This window comes from Pseudophryne corroboree, chromosome 1 (genome assembly GCF_028390025.1).
Source record: "Pseudophryne corroboree isolate aPseCor3 chromosome 1, aPseCor3.hap2, whole genome shotgun sequence".
NCBI classification, from domain to species: Eukaryota; Metazoa; Chordata; class Amphibia; order Anura; family Myobatrachidae; genus Pseudophryne; species Pseudophryne corroboree.
In genome coordinates this window covers 409,176,246-409,194,215 of record NC_086444.1, presented here as the reverse complement: position 1 = coordinate 409,194,215, position 17,970 = coordinate 409,176,246, and the positions used below count along the sequence as shown (strand labels likewise).

The 17,970-nt window shown below is 46.9% G+C and overlaps 1 protein-coding gene across 1 annotated transcript in view; it reads right to left on the bottom strand.

Moving 5' to 3' along the window:
• SART3 (spliceosome associated factor 3, U4/U6 recycling protein) overlaps window positions 1-17,970 on the bottom strand; it is a 329,224-nt gene that overhangs the window by 85,501 nt on the left and 225,753 nt on the right. Inside the window, exons 13-16 of the mRNA XM_063913277.1 lie at window positions 8,471-8,583; window positions 8,269-8,345; window positions 7,987-8,155; window positions 7,212-7,657 (exon numbers count right to left, since the gene is read on the bottom strand). Of these exons, the coding sequence (XP_063769347.1) occupies window positions 7,212-7,657; window positions 7,987-8,155; window positions 8,269-8,345; window positions 8,471-8,583 (805 nt within the window). The remainder of the gene's footprint in view (window positions 1-7,211; window positions 7,658-7,986; window positions 8,156-8,268; window positions 8,346-8,470; window positions 8,584-17,970) is intronic.

The following is a 17,970-nucleotide window of genomic DNA, read 5'->3' as shown; positions in this document are numbered from 1 at the left end:
TATAAGGCTTCATATGATGATGGCTTAAATTTGACTTTGCGTGGTCATTGTCCGATTACATTAACTGTGCCTTCCTGGATTTGGACAATTGGGATGAGTGCTGAAGGGCCAGATCTTTAAAATTTAAATTGGATATAGATTTGTCTGCAAGGTACTTCAGACAAGCATTGGCTTCTGCCGATCTATGGGCACCTTAATTAGGCGAAGTCCAGCAAAATAAAATAATCACAATTTTGCAATATTTAATAAGTAAATTCAAGAAAATAAAAGTTATGGTAAATCTTACCCTTGTTAACTCTTTCTTAGAGGTCCATAGGATCCAAAGGGATGACCCTGGGTATGATGGTGGAGACCATTAACAGGGCACCAAGCAGTTAAGCTTTTTGCTCCCAAGAAGCACTGGTCCTTCCTACCGTGCCCACAGCTCAGGCTCCTCAGATGTTATTAACAAGCCCAAAGCAGGGGCTGGAGAGGAGAGAGGGAAGAATGGTACACACAGGAAACCCACTCACATCAAGGACACGGGAACTGGTAACCAAGAAAAGTAACTCATAGAAGCTAGGTGCATCATAGTGGGTGCCCTGTGGATCCGATGGCCCTCAAAGAAAGAGTTAAGAGTAAGTTTTACCGTAACTCTTATTTTCTTCTTCAGGGTCCACAGGCATCCACAAGGATGAACTTGGGATGTACCAAAGCAGTTGAAATAGGGAGGAGACGCTTAAACGCGGAGAAGAGAATGTTGCGTCCAAATGAAGTATCTTGAGAGGCAAACATATCAAAGGCATAAAACCTAAGAAACATGTTGACAGAGAACAATGTGGCTGCTTTGCATAGTTGTTCTGCAGACGCCCCACAGCATACTGCCCACAAATTACCCACACAGGGAATAGAATGAGCATTCACAGATTCCTGGCAGGGGAATATCAGCCTGAGTATATGCCTGTGATATGGCCATACGAATCCATCTAGCTAGTGTCTTTTTATCTGCGGTCCAGCCCCTCTTATAAAATCCATAAAACATGAAGAGATAAATCAGTACGTTGCATGTATATTATTAAGGACCAGACCAAATCTAACGAAGCTTCACCTGCTGAGAAGTCCGATGAGTGGAAACCCAAGACTACAATTTCCTCGTTCAGATGGAAACTGGATAGCACCTTAGGCAAATATCTGGCTTTTGTTCGAAGAACAGCTCTAATCTTGATGAAAAACCAGAAATGGGGAACTGGTTGAAAGTGCCCCTAAGTGCGATACTCTATGAGCAAAGGCAACAGCCAACAAAAACAATGTCTTAGCTGTGAGCCATTTGAGGTCTTCCAAAGCCAAATCCCATGGAGCCACCGGAGGGACAAAAGGAAACTGAATCCAAAGAACTCCCTATAGAAATGTCCTAACCTTCGACAAGGAGACAATCTGTCTCTGAAACCACAATGACAGAGCGGAAAATACGAACCATCAGAGAGGCCAGACCAATTCCCGTATCCAATCCAGCCAGAAGAAATGCCAGGATTCTAGATACTTTGAATACCAGAGGGTCATAACGTTTGACAGCACATCATTGGAAGTACATATGCCAGACTATATATATCCGTGCTGAAGCTGGCTTCCTTGCCTTGAGCATGGGCTGAATGACAGGCCTGGAGAAATCCTTAGATCTCAACAAGGATGATGCAAAAGCCACACCATCACAGACAGGCAAGCCAAGTTCGGTTGCAGACAAGGACACTGATACAACAGATCTGGTCGCAGAGGAAGTGGTAGAGGATCGTCTATGGACAGACTCTGGACGTCGGTAAACCAATGATGTCTGGGCCATGCCAGCACAATCAGTAGTACTGTGCCTCCTTTCTGCTTGAATTTGTGAATTATCCTGAGAAGGAGGAAGACTGGAGGGAAGAAGTATGCTAGATGAAAGGACCACTTCACTGCAAGGAAGTCCACAAATGTTGCTTTGGGGTCTCTTGTTCTGGACCAGTACACTGGAAGCTTGTGGTTATGACATGAGGCCATCAGGTCCATGTCCGTCAGGCCCAATCTATCTACAAGATGATGGAGAACCTCCGGGTGGAGGGACCACTCTCGTGGGTGCGCCTTGTGCCCACCGAGGAAGTCCGCTTCCCAGTTTAGAACACCAGGAATGAACACTGTGGAGAATGCGGGTATATGTAATTGGCCCATCCTATGATGTGCTTTACCTCATGCATTGCTATCCGACTGCGCGTACCTCCTTGGTGATACAGATAGATAAAGCCATTGCAGCAGCCTAACTGAACCTTTACCAGTTTTTCCCTGAATAACTTCTCTGGCTCTGAACCACCCCAGAACTTTGAACAGTAGGTCTGTTCTGCTAGAGTCCAACATGTTTGGAAGGAGTACTGGTAGACTATTGAACCTCGACCTTGAAGACGCATCTGTGGTAAGGAGTATCCAATCCGAGATCCAGAAGGGTCTTCACTTGTCCAGGTGAGTCGTTTGCAACCACCGGGTTAGGGACAGCCGATCCCCCTGGCGAGAGCATCATTGTCTGGGATCTGATTAGTTGGGCCAGACCATTCCATCTGGATAGGATCAGATCCTTTAGAGGTCTGGAGTGGAACTGTACATTTCCACCATTTCAAATGCTGAGACCATAGATTCCAGGACCTGCTCACCACCTGTACTGACACTCGGCATGAGAATCCAGCAGAGCTTCCAGATGTACCATTCTCTGGCAAGGAGATCTTCCAATTGATCAACTAGAAGTGCGTCTAATCAGGCAATGGTTATCTGGAGATGGCAGTGTAGGACCTCCGGAGACTGTGCTAATATCAGCAGGTCATCTAGGTAAGGGGGTATTCTAATCCCCTGACGACGAAGCTGAGCCACCATTACTGGCATAATTTAGGTAAATTCTCTTGGAGCTGTAGACAGAGAAAACAGCAGTGCCTGAAATTCATAAAGCTGCTGCTTAACAGCAAAGTGAAGATACCGCTGGTGAGAAGATGCTATAAACACATGTAGGTAAGCATCCTGAATGTCTAAAGATACCATGAATTCTCCAGGCTGCAGGGCCAAAACAATAGAGCGGAAAGTTTCCATGCGGAACTTGGGCACTCTGATTTACTTGTTTAGATATTCCAGATCTAGAATAGGCCTGTAAGACCAGTTTGGTTTTTGCACCAGAAACAGGGTTGAATAAAAACCCATTCCCTTTTGTATGGAGAGACCAGAACTATTATTCCTGCTTCCTGAAGAGCCAGTGCCTTGTTTGGGTCTGACAGTTTGCCTGTTATAAAGAGCTATTTTTGGGTGACGCCTTAGAAATGAGATGGCGTTCCCCTGGGAGACCACTTCTTGCATCCAGGTATCTGCATTGGTCCAACACTTGGTATGTGCGAACTGAAGAAGTCGGCCTCCCACCCTGGGATTCCCCAGGGGGAACCCTCCCCCCATCAGGTTGAGGGCTAATCTGCAGACTTGGCCTATGATGTCTAGCAGACCAGACCTGCTTAGGTTTGAACTTAGTCTTTGTGGAAGCAGATAAAAGGAATGGTCTTTGGCCTTGCCCTGAGGGCACAAGGACCGAAAGGATGAAGACTGAGGTCTTGGCGTAGGCGCTAAAGGCAAGAAAGCTGTCTTAGCCGTTACCAGAGACGACACTATGGGGGTAATTTAGACTGGATCGCTACAGCGGCAGCGATCGCAGTCTGAATTACTTTGTGGAGTGCGCATGTGCTGCGTCAACATTTCACTGGTGTGGTCACCTAGGCTGATTGACAGGCAGAGGTGGTTGCGGGAGGGGGCATGCCAACGGCGGTAGATCGCCGTTGGCGGGGCGGGCCGCGGAGGCTGCGTGACGTCACACGCTGCAGCTGCCACCCGGGATGCAGCGAGTAGCAGTCTACCAGCACGCAGGAGCTGTGCTGGCAGGAGAGCTACTCGTCAAGTACAAAAGCATCGCCGCCGTGCAATGCTTTTGTACCTGTGCAGTGGGGGGCAGAGCCAGACATGGTAGGCGGACTAACCCTGTACAGATTTTTTTAAGCCGTGTTAGCTTTCCATAAGAGTAGCCATAAACTACAGCGAGCCAGTATAACTGTAGCTGAAATATTGGACGTCAGGATACTTGTATCCAAAGCCCCTTCTTCCACATATGAAGCCGCATCCCTAATGTCCGATATATCAGAAGAGAGATTTTTACCACACTCTATCAAGCATTCAGCTGTGATATCTACACAACACACCATATGGCACTTAACAGTGTGTAACCTGTACGCGACAACTTGTTGACAAAGATATAAGTAACAATACAAGCACCCTGCTAATACACCAGCATCTGAGGGTTTTAGAAGTAAAAGGACACATTTTAAACCGACGGCAGAGGTCACATAAAATGCAGAAAAGTATTTGTAACTGCTAATGGGCACTGCATCAACTACACTACCTCTTGTGGGTTGTAGGATTTTAGAGCTGTATAACCAGACTCCAAGGAGAGGTATATAGGGAGACTGGACCCAGCGCTCTTGGAGACTTTCAAGCTTGCAAGATGGCCTCTGAGGGGAAGAGGGTGGAGGAGGAGCAGCTCAAAGGCAGGGAAGACCGCAGTGGAATTGCGCCCTGGGCTGGGGGAGGAGCCGGTGGGGAAGTGCTGACCTTCCCTGGCTGACATACACCACCTGGTTCCCTTGCCTGATAAATGGTTCCCAGCGCCAGTATAATTATCCCTTGTGGTCTAGTGTAGTCCAAGGCTGGAGTCTGGGTACACATCAGCAACCTTCGGTCCGTCTCTGTAGTCTCGCTGCAGTCTAGAGATCCTCATAGGAGCTGTAATAGCATGGCTCTGGAGGTCCTTGCCGAATAGAGGATTTTGGTACTTACCAATAAATCCATTTCTCTGAATCCACTCGGGGACACTGGAATAAGCTTATGAAGTAGGGGTGTGAAGCTTGCAACCGGAGGTGTAGCACAATCTAAAAATTAGCATTGTCTACACAGCCGGCTCCTCCTCCTTCACATCCCTCATCCCCCAGTTTGGAAAATTTGACTGAGAGAATAGGACAAGATACTATAGAACATGGCGAGGAACCGAGCCGTACAACATATCAAACAGCATCCAAGAAACTCTTTTAACAGAAAAACTAACGCCGTTTGCACAAACTGTTTGAACAAGAACTTTGAACACAGCAGGTTGACAGCACCAAGGCGGGCGTCCAGTGTTACCGATAAATCCATTTCTCTGAATCCACTCGAGAAGTACAAAATCCTCTTTTCTCTTTCAACCACTAGGGGATACTGGAACAGGCTTATACAGTAGGGGACGTTCCAAAGTTATCCCCAAGGGAGGGAGTGCTGTCGGTGGCCTGCAAAACTAAACGTCCGACATAGAATCTCTGGACGCAAAGGTATCAAACTTGTAAAATTTCGCAAACGTGTGGCCTGAGGACCACGACGCCGCTCTGCAAAGTTGAGTAGTGGAAGCACCTCTGGCAGCCGCCCATGAGGCACCCACTGATCTCAGATTTTTGGGAAAGTGGCTCTAACTAGGCCAGGTCTTAGTTTACGTTTAAGGATTATGGAGCAGATTTGAGGTATCTGTGGATAACTTCTCCATTTGTCCATGCTTTACAATGCCCCTGTGTTTTTGTCAAATGTAAATGACTAAGAAACTGGCGCTGCGGGTATACAAACATTTATGTCTGATGCCAGTTCTAACAATAGGGACAGAGTACCTATTTAATTTTAAAAAATGAAATATGGTCAGGCACTAAAATGCTGTAGTGCAGAGCATTGATAACAGCAGAACAAAGTATTTCAGCGCAGCTGACAACTGTCAGTCAAAGCGTAAGCAAGTTTGAGGTTGCAGGAGCCTATTTGAGCCTTTAAACACATCCCTTTTCATTAGCTTTGAAAAAAGGACATACAAATGACAAACTACCAGTCAAATCCAATGTATTTGTTTTAACAACTCCTTATAGCAGCCGTCAGCTCATCCCTCCTACACACCTGCTTGTTGAAGTGATCATACAGTGCCTTGCTAAAGTATTCACCCCCCTTGGCTTTTTTACCTATTTTGTTACATTACAACCTGTAATTTAATTTTTATTTATTTAAATCTGAATTTTAGGAGGAGCCGGCTGTGCAGACAATGCTAATTTTTAGATTGTGCCACACCTCCGGTTGCAAGCTTCACACCCCTACTGTATAAGCCTGTTCCAGTGTCCCCTAGTGGATGAAAGAGAAAGTACCAGTGTCATCACTGGAGTCGCGGCGCCTGTGGAAGGTTGCTGGAGGAGCAGCGCTGGTATAGTAAGGACTGCCAGGCGCTACTGCTCAATAAAAATAAAAGTAACCTCATAAAAATAAAGCTTAGGGCTGAACAAGTAGCCCCCCTGTCTGAAGGTGCATGCAGCTCCAGCTGGCACCAAAATGAAACGGAGGAGCCTGAGCTGTGGGCGGGGTATGAGGGGAAAGGACCAGTGCATCCTGGGAGCAAAACGTGTTCGGTGCCTTGTTCCTGGGGTCCACCATCATACTCCTGGTTATCTCTGTGGATGCCTATGGGCCCTGAAGAAAAAACATTTAATAAGTTAGTTTTATGAACTTCACTTCATAAAGGTTTGTGCTACTGCTATCTTCTTGTATCCGATTTACATTACTATTTTTTTGTTGTTTGTGTACCCAGCTACTTCCACTATACAGTATAACCATGCTGCTCAAGTAATATGCAGCCCTGTGCCTCCCACAAAATAAACACACAACTCCTGAAATACTCTGTGGTGCTGTGACTTTCTAATTATTTCATTAGCTGTAGATTGTACTTTCGCTATCCAAATCAAAGTTGAAAACAGAAAGAGAAACAAGAGAAGCAATAATGAAAGAGTGTTTGGAACAGAGTCAAATGTACATTACCTCACATCATATTTTCATTATACCACCTGTACCCTACCTTACAATATAGTGAATGTCATTGTACACACTCCAATGACTGGACTGCAACGGGACACAGAGAGCTGGGAACGCCTTGACAATGACAACCTTCCTTGTTGACCTCTAACCTTCACAAATAAACTCAGGAAATACCCTCCAAGCATAGCCTATACATAGCTACAGATTAGCCGTGATAACTAATATATACATACATTATGTGTGTGTGCATGAATATGAAATATATCTCTTATTCACATACACACACTTAAAGATCTTGTTATTCCCAAACAAGATGTTAAACCAACCTTAAAATCTGGGTTCTTGTTCTTGTCCACACAAGGAGAAACAAACATGGGTCTCCCATTGACCTCTTGCCGATCCAGTTTCAGTGCATCGTGAGTACTTTTTTCTTCTGTAAATTCAACATAACAGTATCCACGGAAGAAGCCTTTGTTACTATGGACTACTCGGATTTGGGAGATTTCCCCACAGCCAGAAAACATATTTCTAAGCTGTTGTTCTGGCTCATGCATATTGAAGGGCAAGTTGCTGACAAACACAGTTACAGTGTCCTTATTAATGCCATGAAGGACCTTGTGCGGTTCCTTTGCTGCAGGGGGCTTCTGCTTGGCTGCTGACTGGACCGTAGTGGAAGTGCTTCTGCCAAACAGCCCTATTTCAGTCTCCATATCTTCTATCTCATGGTCTTCAAATGTTGCTTCTCCTTTAGACTTCTTACTGGGCCGCTCAGCTGTAATTGCACAAATGTAACTTTGTATGTATACCGTAATTACAGGGGGGGGGTATATACATATAAAATCATTGTGGACCACTTTAGAACTTCTGCCCTAGTGCCATCAGTGGCTACATGTTAGACTAAGATCAGATGTTTTTATCAATTTAAACTCAACAGCATGCTTAATTACAGAGAGTATAATCTCTAAATGCCTTTGCTTAGTTATGCTCTGCAGAGTGAGATGTATATGCTGGACATGTGATTTTGGAAATAGTTTTCTGTTACTGAAAAAAGTTAAACTCAAAAGGAATTGTAAACATAAAACGTATGTGGGAAAAACACACCTGGCTCATCGCCCCACTCTTCATCTTCATATTCATCCTCTGCTTTGCGTTTGTCTCCAGGTTTCACCTTTTTTACTTTCTTTGCAGATTTCTTTTCTGCTCGTGTCTTTTTCCTCTGTTCAGCCTTTTCCTCTTCTTGCCTAGCAAAAGTTGCTTCTTTCTCAGCAGCCTGTAGAGAACAGAACAGATGATGACTTGGTTTTATTAACAAGCATATTTCATCATTACAGCCATATGAAGTGATTGGGAGACAGACATAACACTTGTAGAGAAGGACCTGACCTTTGCACGCTGCTCTTTGACACGTGAAAGTTTAGTTTCAATTTTCAAAACAGCTGCATCCCAGTCTTCCAAAGACCCTGAAAGGCATAATTTAAAAAAAAAAAAATAGTGCAAGGTATAAATGAATCGGGGAAACTACACAAAAAATGAATAAGTAAATAAATAAATCAAATTCTGTTTTCTTGTCAGAAAAAAAAAATACCTTCTGTTCTCTCCAGTGTGAGAAGTACATTGCACACATGTTCCGGATAGTCTGAAGTGCACTGGACAGCGCGATGCAAAGCCTTCCTACAGTGCTGAATATCACCATGTGCTCTGCAAGAATAGATATTTATACATTAAACACATACATTTTATATATAGATCTAAACTTTTCTCCTGTCTTCTTCTATGGGGTCATCAAGTGCATAAAGCAAAACGTGTTTAAATTTAAAGATAGATAGCTGTACACTGAAGTGCCACAAATCATGGCATAGCAATATGTAAAGGTAATGGTAAGTCATGCCACCATACTATGACGTCTTGGAAATACCCAGACTTGCAACAGTTGTAAGCTGACATCTTGTGAGTCAATTTGAACACCAGCTAGGCTGCTCATGAGAAGGTGAAGAGAATTATCTGAGTTGGAACAGGGCATGAGAGTGGGTGCCCGACGGATGGGACATTCCATTTCTAAGTTGTGTTTATATTCAACATTCCTCGATCTACAGTGTCACATGTGTACCCGCATGTGAACATCATGAAAGGATTACCAACCATCGTGGACAGCACAGTGTCCCACTAATGGGTGTATAATGATCGCGGCCAGTGGCATCCACTAAGAATTGTCCGTGGTAACAGATAAGCGATAATGGCTGAACTGATATCCACATTCAATGCAGGAGGTATTAGACGCATATCCAGCAGGTCAGTGCAGTGCTGTTTAGCTGCCATGGGATATGGGAGCAGAGGACCACTACAACACAGCACCTCACTTGGTCTAATTGACCCTGGAAGACTGGCAACATGTGGCGTGGTCTGACGAGTCACTATTCCAGTTGTTTCGGGCTGATGGTAGGGTTCAGGTGTTGTGCAGACCCCATGAGGCCATGGACCCCAGTTGTCAACAAGGCACAATGCAGGCTGGTGGTGGTTCCATGGTTCCATAATGGCCTGGGGTGTGTTCACGTGGCATGGGCTGGGTCTGCTTGATCACGTCATTGACCAGTAAACGCTATTTTGCGGTACTTGATGACCATTTGCAGCCCTTCATGGATGTCCTGTACCCCCCACAACGATGGAATATTCTAGCAGGATAATGTCATCGGTCTCAAGTTGTCCAGAATTAGTCTGCAGACTTTCGATGAGTGGTGTGACCACCACGTTTCGCATAACATGAACCCAATCTGGCATTTATGGAACCTGGTGAAAAGGTCCATACGCACCCAAAATCCTGCACCTGCAAATATCAGGGTGCTGTGGGAAGCTATCCCGACAGCATGAGGAAACATCTCCAGTGGTCTTCCATTCACTTAAAGAATTGATGCCATGTCCCATGACTTTTGTCACTTCAGTGTACAAAAGTGTTGTACAATCAGCTTGAAAGAGCATAAACATTGCCCAAAAGGGGTACCATTGGAAAGAGGAACGCAGTCCATGCCAGCAAGCTGTACTGGTGTAACCTGAAAAAGTGTGGATGCTGTGAAGAAACTGGAATGACTGGGGTGTCAAACTCTAGCACAGACACAGTACTAAGGAACACTCCGTGCAAAGGATACCTATTGATACCTATGTCTTATTTGCTGGTATCATGCGTTTAGGAATTGATTGTCCCTGCATCATTCAACCCATTTCTCTCTGGCACAAACTTATCCCTCTCTTAAGGGCCCCTTGTGCTGTTCTTACAGGCTGCCTCGTCTCCTCTTGCCAACCCCTTTCTTCTAGCTGTTCTTTGCAACTCCAGCATCTGGAGATGTGGTCTGCAGCATCACAATTTCAGAATACCCGCTCCTGATCCCAGTGGTTGCTGCCTCCGCACCCCTCCACTCACACCCCATCCCAGAGTTTGTGTCCTCAGAGTTATTTTTGGCCTGTACGGGTTTTGGAATCGGCAAGCCTGCCGTGGACTAAGCATGCTGGATAGTGAGCCTGATCCCACGTGCAACTGACTGCTTTGAAGCAGGACACCCAATCTAGTTGGCATCATATAGAACGAACAGCGAGTCCAATTTCCTGTGTCGAACAGTTCGCTTTACATATACCTTCAAAGCCCTTACAACGTCCATAGACTTTGAAGTAGCAGAGGTATCAGTAACAACCGGAGCCACAATTGGCTGGTTGATGTGATACACCTACACCACCTTTGGAAGGAATTGCTGACGAGTCCTGAGCTCAGCTCTATCCTCATGGAAAATCAAGTAGGGGCTCTTGTGAGACAACGCCTCCAGCTCAGATATGCGCCTTGCTGAAGCCAAGGCCAAGAGCGTAACGGTCTTCCATGTAAGATATCTTACATCTACCTCCTGTAATGGTTCAAACCAGTCCGATTGGAGAAATCGTAGAACCAAATTGAGATCTCAAGGTGCCGTGGGAGGCACAAAGGGAGGTTGTATATGAAGAACACCCTTCAAGAACGTCTGGACATCAGGGAGAGAAGCCAATCGTTTCTGAAAGAAGAGAGACAATACCGAAATCTGAACTTTTACGGAGCCTAGGCGTAAGCCCACATCAACTCCCGAATGCAAAAAAAAGCAGGACACAGATGAAATTCCACTGTAGAATATTGTCTGCTCTCACACCAAGAGCCACATTTCTTCCAGATAAAATGGTAATGTTTTGACGTTACCCCTTTCCTGGCTTGGATCATAGTCGGGATGACTATGTCAGGAATCCCTCTCCTGGCTAGAATCAGCCGTTCAACTTCCATGCCGTCAAATATAGCCGTGGTAAGTCTTGATAAACGAATGGGCCCTGTTGTAGAAGATGGCAACGGATCTTCGATTAGCATCTCGAGAAAATCCGCATAACAGGCCCTTCACGGCCAGTCCGGAGCAATCAGGATTGCTTGTACTCTTTCCCTTTGTATTCTTTTGAGAACTCTTGGGATCAGAGGAATCAGAGGAAACAAGTACACCAGCTGGCAATCCCACGGAGTTGTCAGGGCGTCAACCGCTACAGCCTGTGGGTCCCTCGACCCGGAACAATACCGCTTGAGCTTCTTGTTGAGTCGAGAAACGATCAAGTCGATTTGTGGATAACCCCACCGACATGTCAGCCACTGGAACACCTCCGGGTGGGAGGTCCCATTTCACCGGGTGCAGGTTGTCTGCTGAGAAAATTTGCTTCCTAGTTGTCTACTCCCGGAATGAAGATCGCCAACAACGCCACGGCGTGTTTTTCCGCCCTGAAGAGAATTCTTGACACCTCTGACATTACGGCTCTGCTTTTCGTTCCGCCCTATTGGTTTATGTACGTTACCGCCGTCACATTTTCCGACTGAACTTGAATGGCCTGATTCTGAAGAAGAGACGAGGCCTGCAGAGGGGCATTGTAGATAGCCCTGAGTTCCAGGATGTTTATTGGAAAGACGACTTCCTGACATGACCATCTTCCCTGAAACTGCACCCCCTGGGTGACTGCACCTCAACCTCTGAGGCTTGAGTCTGTGGTTAAAGGAATCCAATTCTGAATTCCGAACCTTTGACACTGCACTAAGTGAGAAGTTTGTAGCCACCACAGGAGGGAGATCCTGTCTTTCGGAGACAGACGAATCCTCTGGTGCATGTGAAGATGCGATCCAGACGATCTGTCCAATAGATCCAGCTGGAAGGGTCTCGCATGAAACCTTCCATACTGAATTGCTTCGTAAGAAGCCATTTTCCCCAGAAGGCGGATGCATAGATGTACTGAGATTAGGGGGTCAGCTTCAAGACAGCCCGAACCATCGCCTGGATTACCATTGCCTTTTCCAAGGGAAAGAACACTCAGACTCTGTGTCCAGTATCATTCCCAGGAAATGAAGCCTCTGCATTGGTTCCAGGTGAGATTTTGGCAGGTTCAGAATCCACCCATGATCCAGGAGTAACCTGGTTGTGAGACCAATGTTCAACAACTGCTCCCTGGACGCAGCCTTTATCAGAAGATCGTCCAGGCAAAGAATGACGTTCACTCCCTGTTTGCGGAGTAGCATCATCATCTCTACCATCACCTTGGTGAACACCCTCGGTGCCGTAGAGAGACCAAATGGCAGGGCCCGAAACTGGTAGTGACAGTCCTGCAGTGCAAACCGTAGATAATCCTGATGAGCCAGATCGGAATGTGAAGGTACGCATCCTTGACATCCAGGGACGCTAGGAATTCCCCCTCTTCCAGACCTGAGATCACCCGCTCTCAGAGACTCCCTCTTGAACTTGAACACTCGTAAGTATGGGTTCAATGATTTGAGATTCAGAATCGGTCTTACCGAACCGTCCGTTTTCAGAACTACAAACAAGCTGGAATAGTATCCCTTGTTTTGTAGAGGAGGTGGAACTGGAACAATGACCCGAGTCTGTAACAGTTTTTGAATGGCTTCTTGTAAGGTTATTCTTGCTTCTTGAGAATCTGGTAGGCCTGATTTGAAGAATATGTGAGGTGGAAGATCCTGGAACTCCAGCCTGTAGCCCTGGGATATAAGGTCTATAACCCAGGGATCCTGACAAGATCTTGTACAGATGTGACTGAAGAATTTTAGCCGTGCTCCCACCTGCCTGTCTCCCAGGCATTGTGGTCCACAATTGTGCGGAATGTTTTGAGGAAGCAGAGCCTGAGCTGTTCCTGTGGACCAGCAGTCGTTGGTCTGCATGGTTTACCTCTAGCACCTCTGGCAGCGGTAGAACCACCTCTGGCCTTGCCCCTAAACGTTGCAGTCCGAAAGGACTGTAAATTGAGGCCTGAGTAGGCCTTCCTAGCTGGCGGAGCTGCAGAAGGTAGATAGGTGGGACTTACCCGCAGTAGCTCGTGAGATCCACTTGTCGAGTTTGTTGCCAAATAAGGCTTCACCTGTGAACGGCAGGCCTTCCACACCTTTCTTGGAGTCTGCGTCAGCAGTCCACTGATGCAGCTATAATCCCTTGCGTGCAGACACTGTCATAGCTGTGGTGTGTGCATTAAGCAAACCTCTCTCTTTAATGACTTTAACCATGAAGTTGGCAGTGTCTTATATGTGTTGCAGGAGTAAAACTATTTCCTCTTGAGGTAATGTGTCTAACCCCTCAATTAAAATTACCAGACCATCTAGCAATGGCTCGAGTAATTCACCCACATGCTATAGTGGGTCTCTGGGCCACCCCCACAGCTGTATTAAAAGATTTCAGCTGTATCCTTTAGGGAGGCTGCACCAGGAACAGGTAGTACTATTTTACGTGAGAGCCTGGAGACTGATGTATCCACTATCGGTGGAATTTCCCATTTTTTCCTATCCTCGGGAGGGAAAGGAAAATAAGATTTTACTTACCGGTAAATCTATTTCTCGTAGTCCGTAGTGGATGCTGGGGACTCCGTAAGGACCATGGGGAATAGACGCGCTCCGCAGGAGACATGGGCACTTTAAGAAAGAATTTAGATTCTGGTGTGCTCTGGCTCCCTCTATGTCCCTCCTCCAGACCTCAGTTAGAGAAACTGTGGCTGGAAGAGCTGACAGTACCAGGAAAGGATTTCGGTAATCCAGGGCAAGATTCATACCAGCCACACCAATCACACCGTATAACTTGTGATAAACTTACCCAGTCAACAGTATGAACAATAACAGAGCGTCAGTTCAACCCTGATGCAACAATAACATAGCCCTTATTGCAGCAATAACTATATACAAGTATTGCAGAAGAAGTCCGCACTTGGGACGGGCGCCCAGCATCCACTACGGACTACGAGAAATAGATTTACCGGTAAGTAAAATCTTATTTTCTCTAACATCCTAGTGGATGCTGGGGACTCCGTAAGGACCATGGGGATTATACCAAAGCTCCCAAACGGACGGGAGAGTGCGGATGACTCTGCAGCACCGAATGAGCAAACACAAGGTCCTCCTCAGCCAGGGTATCAAACTTGTAGAACTTTGCAAAAGTGTTTGAACCTGACCAAGTAGCCGCTCGGCTCAGCTGTAATGCCGAGACCCCTCGGGCAGCAGCCCAAGAAGAGCCCACCTTCCTAGTGGAATGGGCCTTAACGGATTTTGGCAGCGGCAATCCAGCCGCAGAATGAGCCTGCTGAATCGTGTTACAGATCCAGCGAGCAATAGTTTGCTTTGAAGCAGGCGCACCAAGCTTGTTGGAAGCATACAGGATAAACAAAGAGTCTGTTTTCCCGACTCTAGCCGTTCTGGCTACATAAACCTTCAAAGCCCTGACCACATCAAGCAACTCGGAATCCTCCAAGTCAGTAGTAGCCACAGGCACCACAATAGGTTGGTTTATATGAAAAGATGAAACCACTTTTGGAAGGAATTGTGGACGGGTCAGCAACTCTGCTCTATCCGCATGGAAAACCAGATAGGAGCTTTTATGTGACAAAGCCGCTAATTCTGCCACACGCCTAGCCGAAGCCAAGGCTAGTAGCATGACCACCTTCCACGTCAGATATTTCAATTCCACCGTTTTGAGTGGTTCAAACCAGTGGGATTTCAGGAAACTCAACACCACGTTAAGATCCCAAGGTGCCACTGGGGGCACAAAAGGGGGCTAAATATGCAGCACTCCCTTCACAAATGTCTGAACTTCAGGTAGAGAAGCCAGCTCTTTTTGAAAGAAAATGGATAGGGACGAAATCTGGACCTTAATGGAACCCAATTTTAGGCCCAAAGTCACTCCTGACTGTAGGAAGTGAAGGAAACGGCCCCGCTGGAATTCCTAAGTAGGGGCATTCCTGGCCTCACACCAAGCAACATATTTTCGCCATATACGGTGATAATGTTGAGCTGTCACGTCCTTCCTAGCCTTTATCAGCGTAGGAATGACCTCATCCGGAATGCCTTTTTCCACTAGGATCCGGCATTCAACCGCCATGCCGTCAAACGCAGCCGCGGTAAGTCTTGGAACAGACAGGGCCCTTGTTGCAACAAGTCCCGTCTTAGAGGAAGAGGCCACGGGTCCTCTGTGAGCATTTCTTGCAGATCTGGATACCAAGTCCTTCTTGGCCAATCCGGAACAATGAGTATTGTTCTCACTCCTCTTTTTCTTATGATTCTCAACACCTTGGGTATGAGAGGAAGAGGACGAAATACATAGCCCGACTGGAAAACCCACGGTGTCCCCAGGGCATCTACAGCTATCGCCTGAGGGTCTCTTGACCTGGCGCAATACCTCTTTAGTCTCTTGTTGAGGCGAGATGCCATCATGTCCACCTGTGGCAGTTCCCACCGACTTGCAATCAGTGCGAAGACTTCTTGATGAAGTCCCCACTCCCCCGGGTGGAGGTCGTGCCTGCTGAGGAAGTCCACTTCCCAGTTGTCTACCCCCGGGATGAACACTGCTGACAGTGCGCTTACGTGATTCTCCGCCCAGCGAAGAATTCTGGTGGCTTCCGCCATCGCCACCCTGCTCCTTGTGCCGCCCTGTCGGTTTACATGAGCCACAGCGGTGATGTTGTCTGACTGAATCAGAACCGGTTGACCGCGAAGCAGGGTCTCTGCTTGACGTAGGGCGTTGTAAATGGCCCTTAGTTCCAGGATGTTGATGTGAAGGCAAGTCTCCTGATTTGACCACAGACCTTGGAAATTTCTTCCCTGTGTGACTGCTCCCCACCCCCGGAGGCTTGCATCCGTGGTCACCAGGACCCAGTCCTGAATGCCGAATCTGCGGCCCTCGAGAAGGTGAGCACTCTGCAGCCACCACAGGAGAGACACCCTGGCCCTTGGGGATAGGGTGATTAACCGATGCATCTGAAGATGTGATCCGGACCATTTGTCCAGCAAGTCCCATTGAAAGGTCCTCGCATGGAACCTGCCGAAGGGAATGGCCTCGTATGATGCCATCATCTTTCCCAGGACTCGAGTGCAGTGATGCACTGACACCTGTTTTGGTTTTAATAGGTCCCTGACCAGTGTCATGAGTTCCTGAACTTTCTCTATCGGGAGATAAACCCTTTTCTGGTCTGTGTCCAGAATCATGCCCAGGAAAGGCAGACGAGTCGTAGGAACCAACTGCGACTTTGGAATATTTAGAATCCAGCCGTGTTGCCGTAACACTTCCAGAGAACGTGCTACGCTGATCAGCAACTGCTCTTGACCTCGCTTTTATGAGGAGATCGTCCAAGTATGGGATAATTGTGACCCCTTGCTTCCGCAGGAGTACCATCATTTCCGCCATTACCTTGGTAACTATTCTCGGAGCCGTGGAGAGACCAAACGGCAACGTCTGAAATTGGTAATGACAATCCTGTATTACAAATCTGAGGTACGCCTGATGAGGTGGATAAATGGGGACATGAAGGTATGCATCCTTTATGTCCAGAGACACCATAAAATCTCCCCCTTCCAGGCTTGCAATGACCGCTCTCAGCGATTCCATCTTGAACCGGAACCTTTTTAGGTACATGTTCAGGGATTTTAAATTCAATATGGGTCTGACCGAACCGTCCGGTTTCGGTACTACAAACATGGTCGAATAATAACCCTTTCCTTGTTGAAGGAGGGGAACCTTGACCACCACCTGTTGAAGATACAATTTGTGAATTGCAGTTAACACTATTTCCCTCTCTAAGGGGGAAGCTGGCAGGGCCGATTTGAGGTATCGGTGAGGGGGCATCTCCTCGAATTCCAGCTTGTATCCCTGAGACACAATATCTATTGCCCAGGGATCCAACTGGGAGTGAACCCACTTGTGGCTGAAATTTCGGAGACGCGCCTCCACCGGGCCTAGCTCCGCCTGTGGAGCCCCAGCGTCATGCGGTGGATTTAGTGGAAGCCGGGGACGACTTCTGTTCCTGGGAACTAGCTGTGTTGTGCAGCTTCTTTCCTCTGCCCCTGCCCCTGGCAAGAAAGGACGCACCTCGGACTTTCTTGTTTTTCTGTGATCGAAAGGACTGCATTTGGTAATACGGTGCTTTCTTAGGCTGTGAGGAAACATATGGCAAAAAATTCGACTTTCCAGCCGTAGCTGTGGAGACCAGGTCCGAGAGACCCTCCCCAAACAATTCCTCACCCATGTAAGGTAAAACCTCCATGTGCCTTTTTGAGTCAGCATCACCTGTCCATTGCCGAGTCCACAGGACCCTTCTGGCAGAAATAGACATAGCATTTATTCTAGAACCCAGTAGACTAATGTCTCTTTGAGCATCTCTCATATAAAGGACAGCGTCTTTAATATGCCCCAGGGTCATTAATATAGTATCCTTGTCTAAGGTATTAAGTTCCTCAGATAAGGTATCCGTCCATGCTGCTACAGCACTACACACCCAGGCCGACGCAATTGCCGGCCTCAGTAAGGTACCTGAATGTGTATAAATGGACTTCAGGGTACCCTCCTGTTTTCTATCCGCAGCATCTTTGAGGGTAGCCGTATCCTGTGACGGCAGGGCTACCTTCTTGGATAAGCGTGTCAAAGCTTTGTCCACCCTAGGGGAGGATTCCCAGCGTAACCTGTCCGTTGGCGGGAAAGGATACGCCATAAGAATCCTTTTGGAAATCTGCAGTTTTTTATCTGGAGATTCCCAAGCCTTTTCACATAACTCATTGAGCTCGTGTGAGGG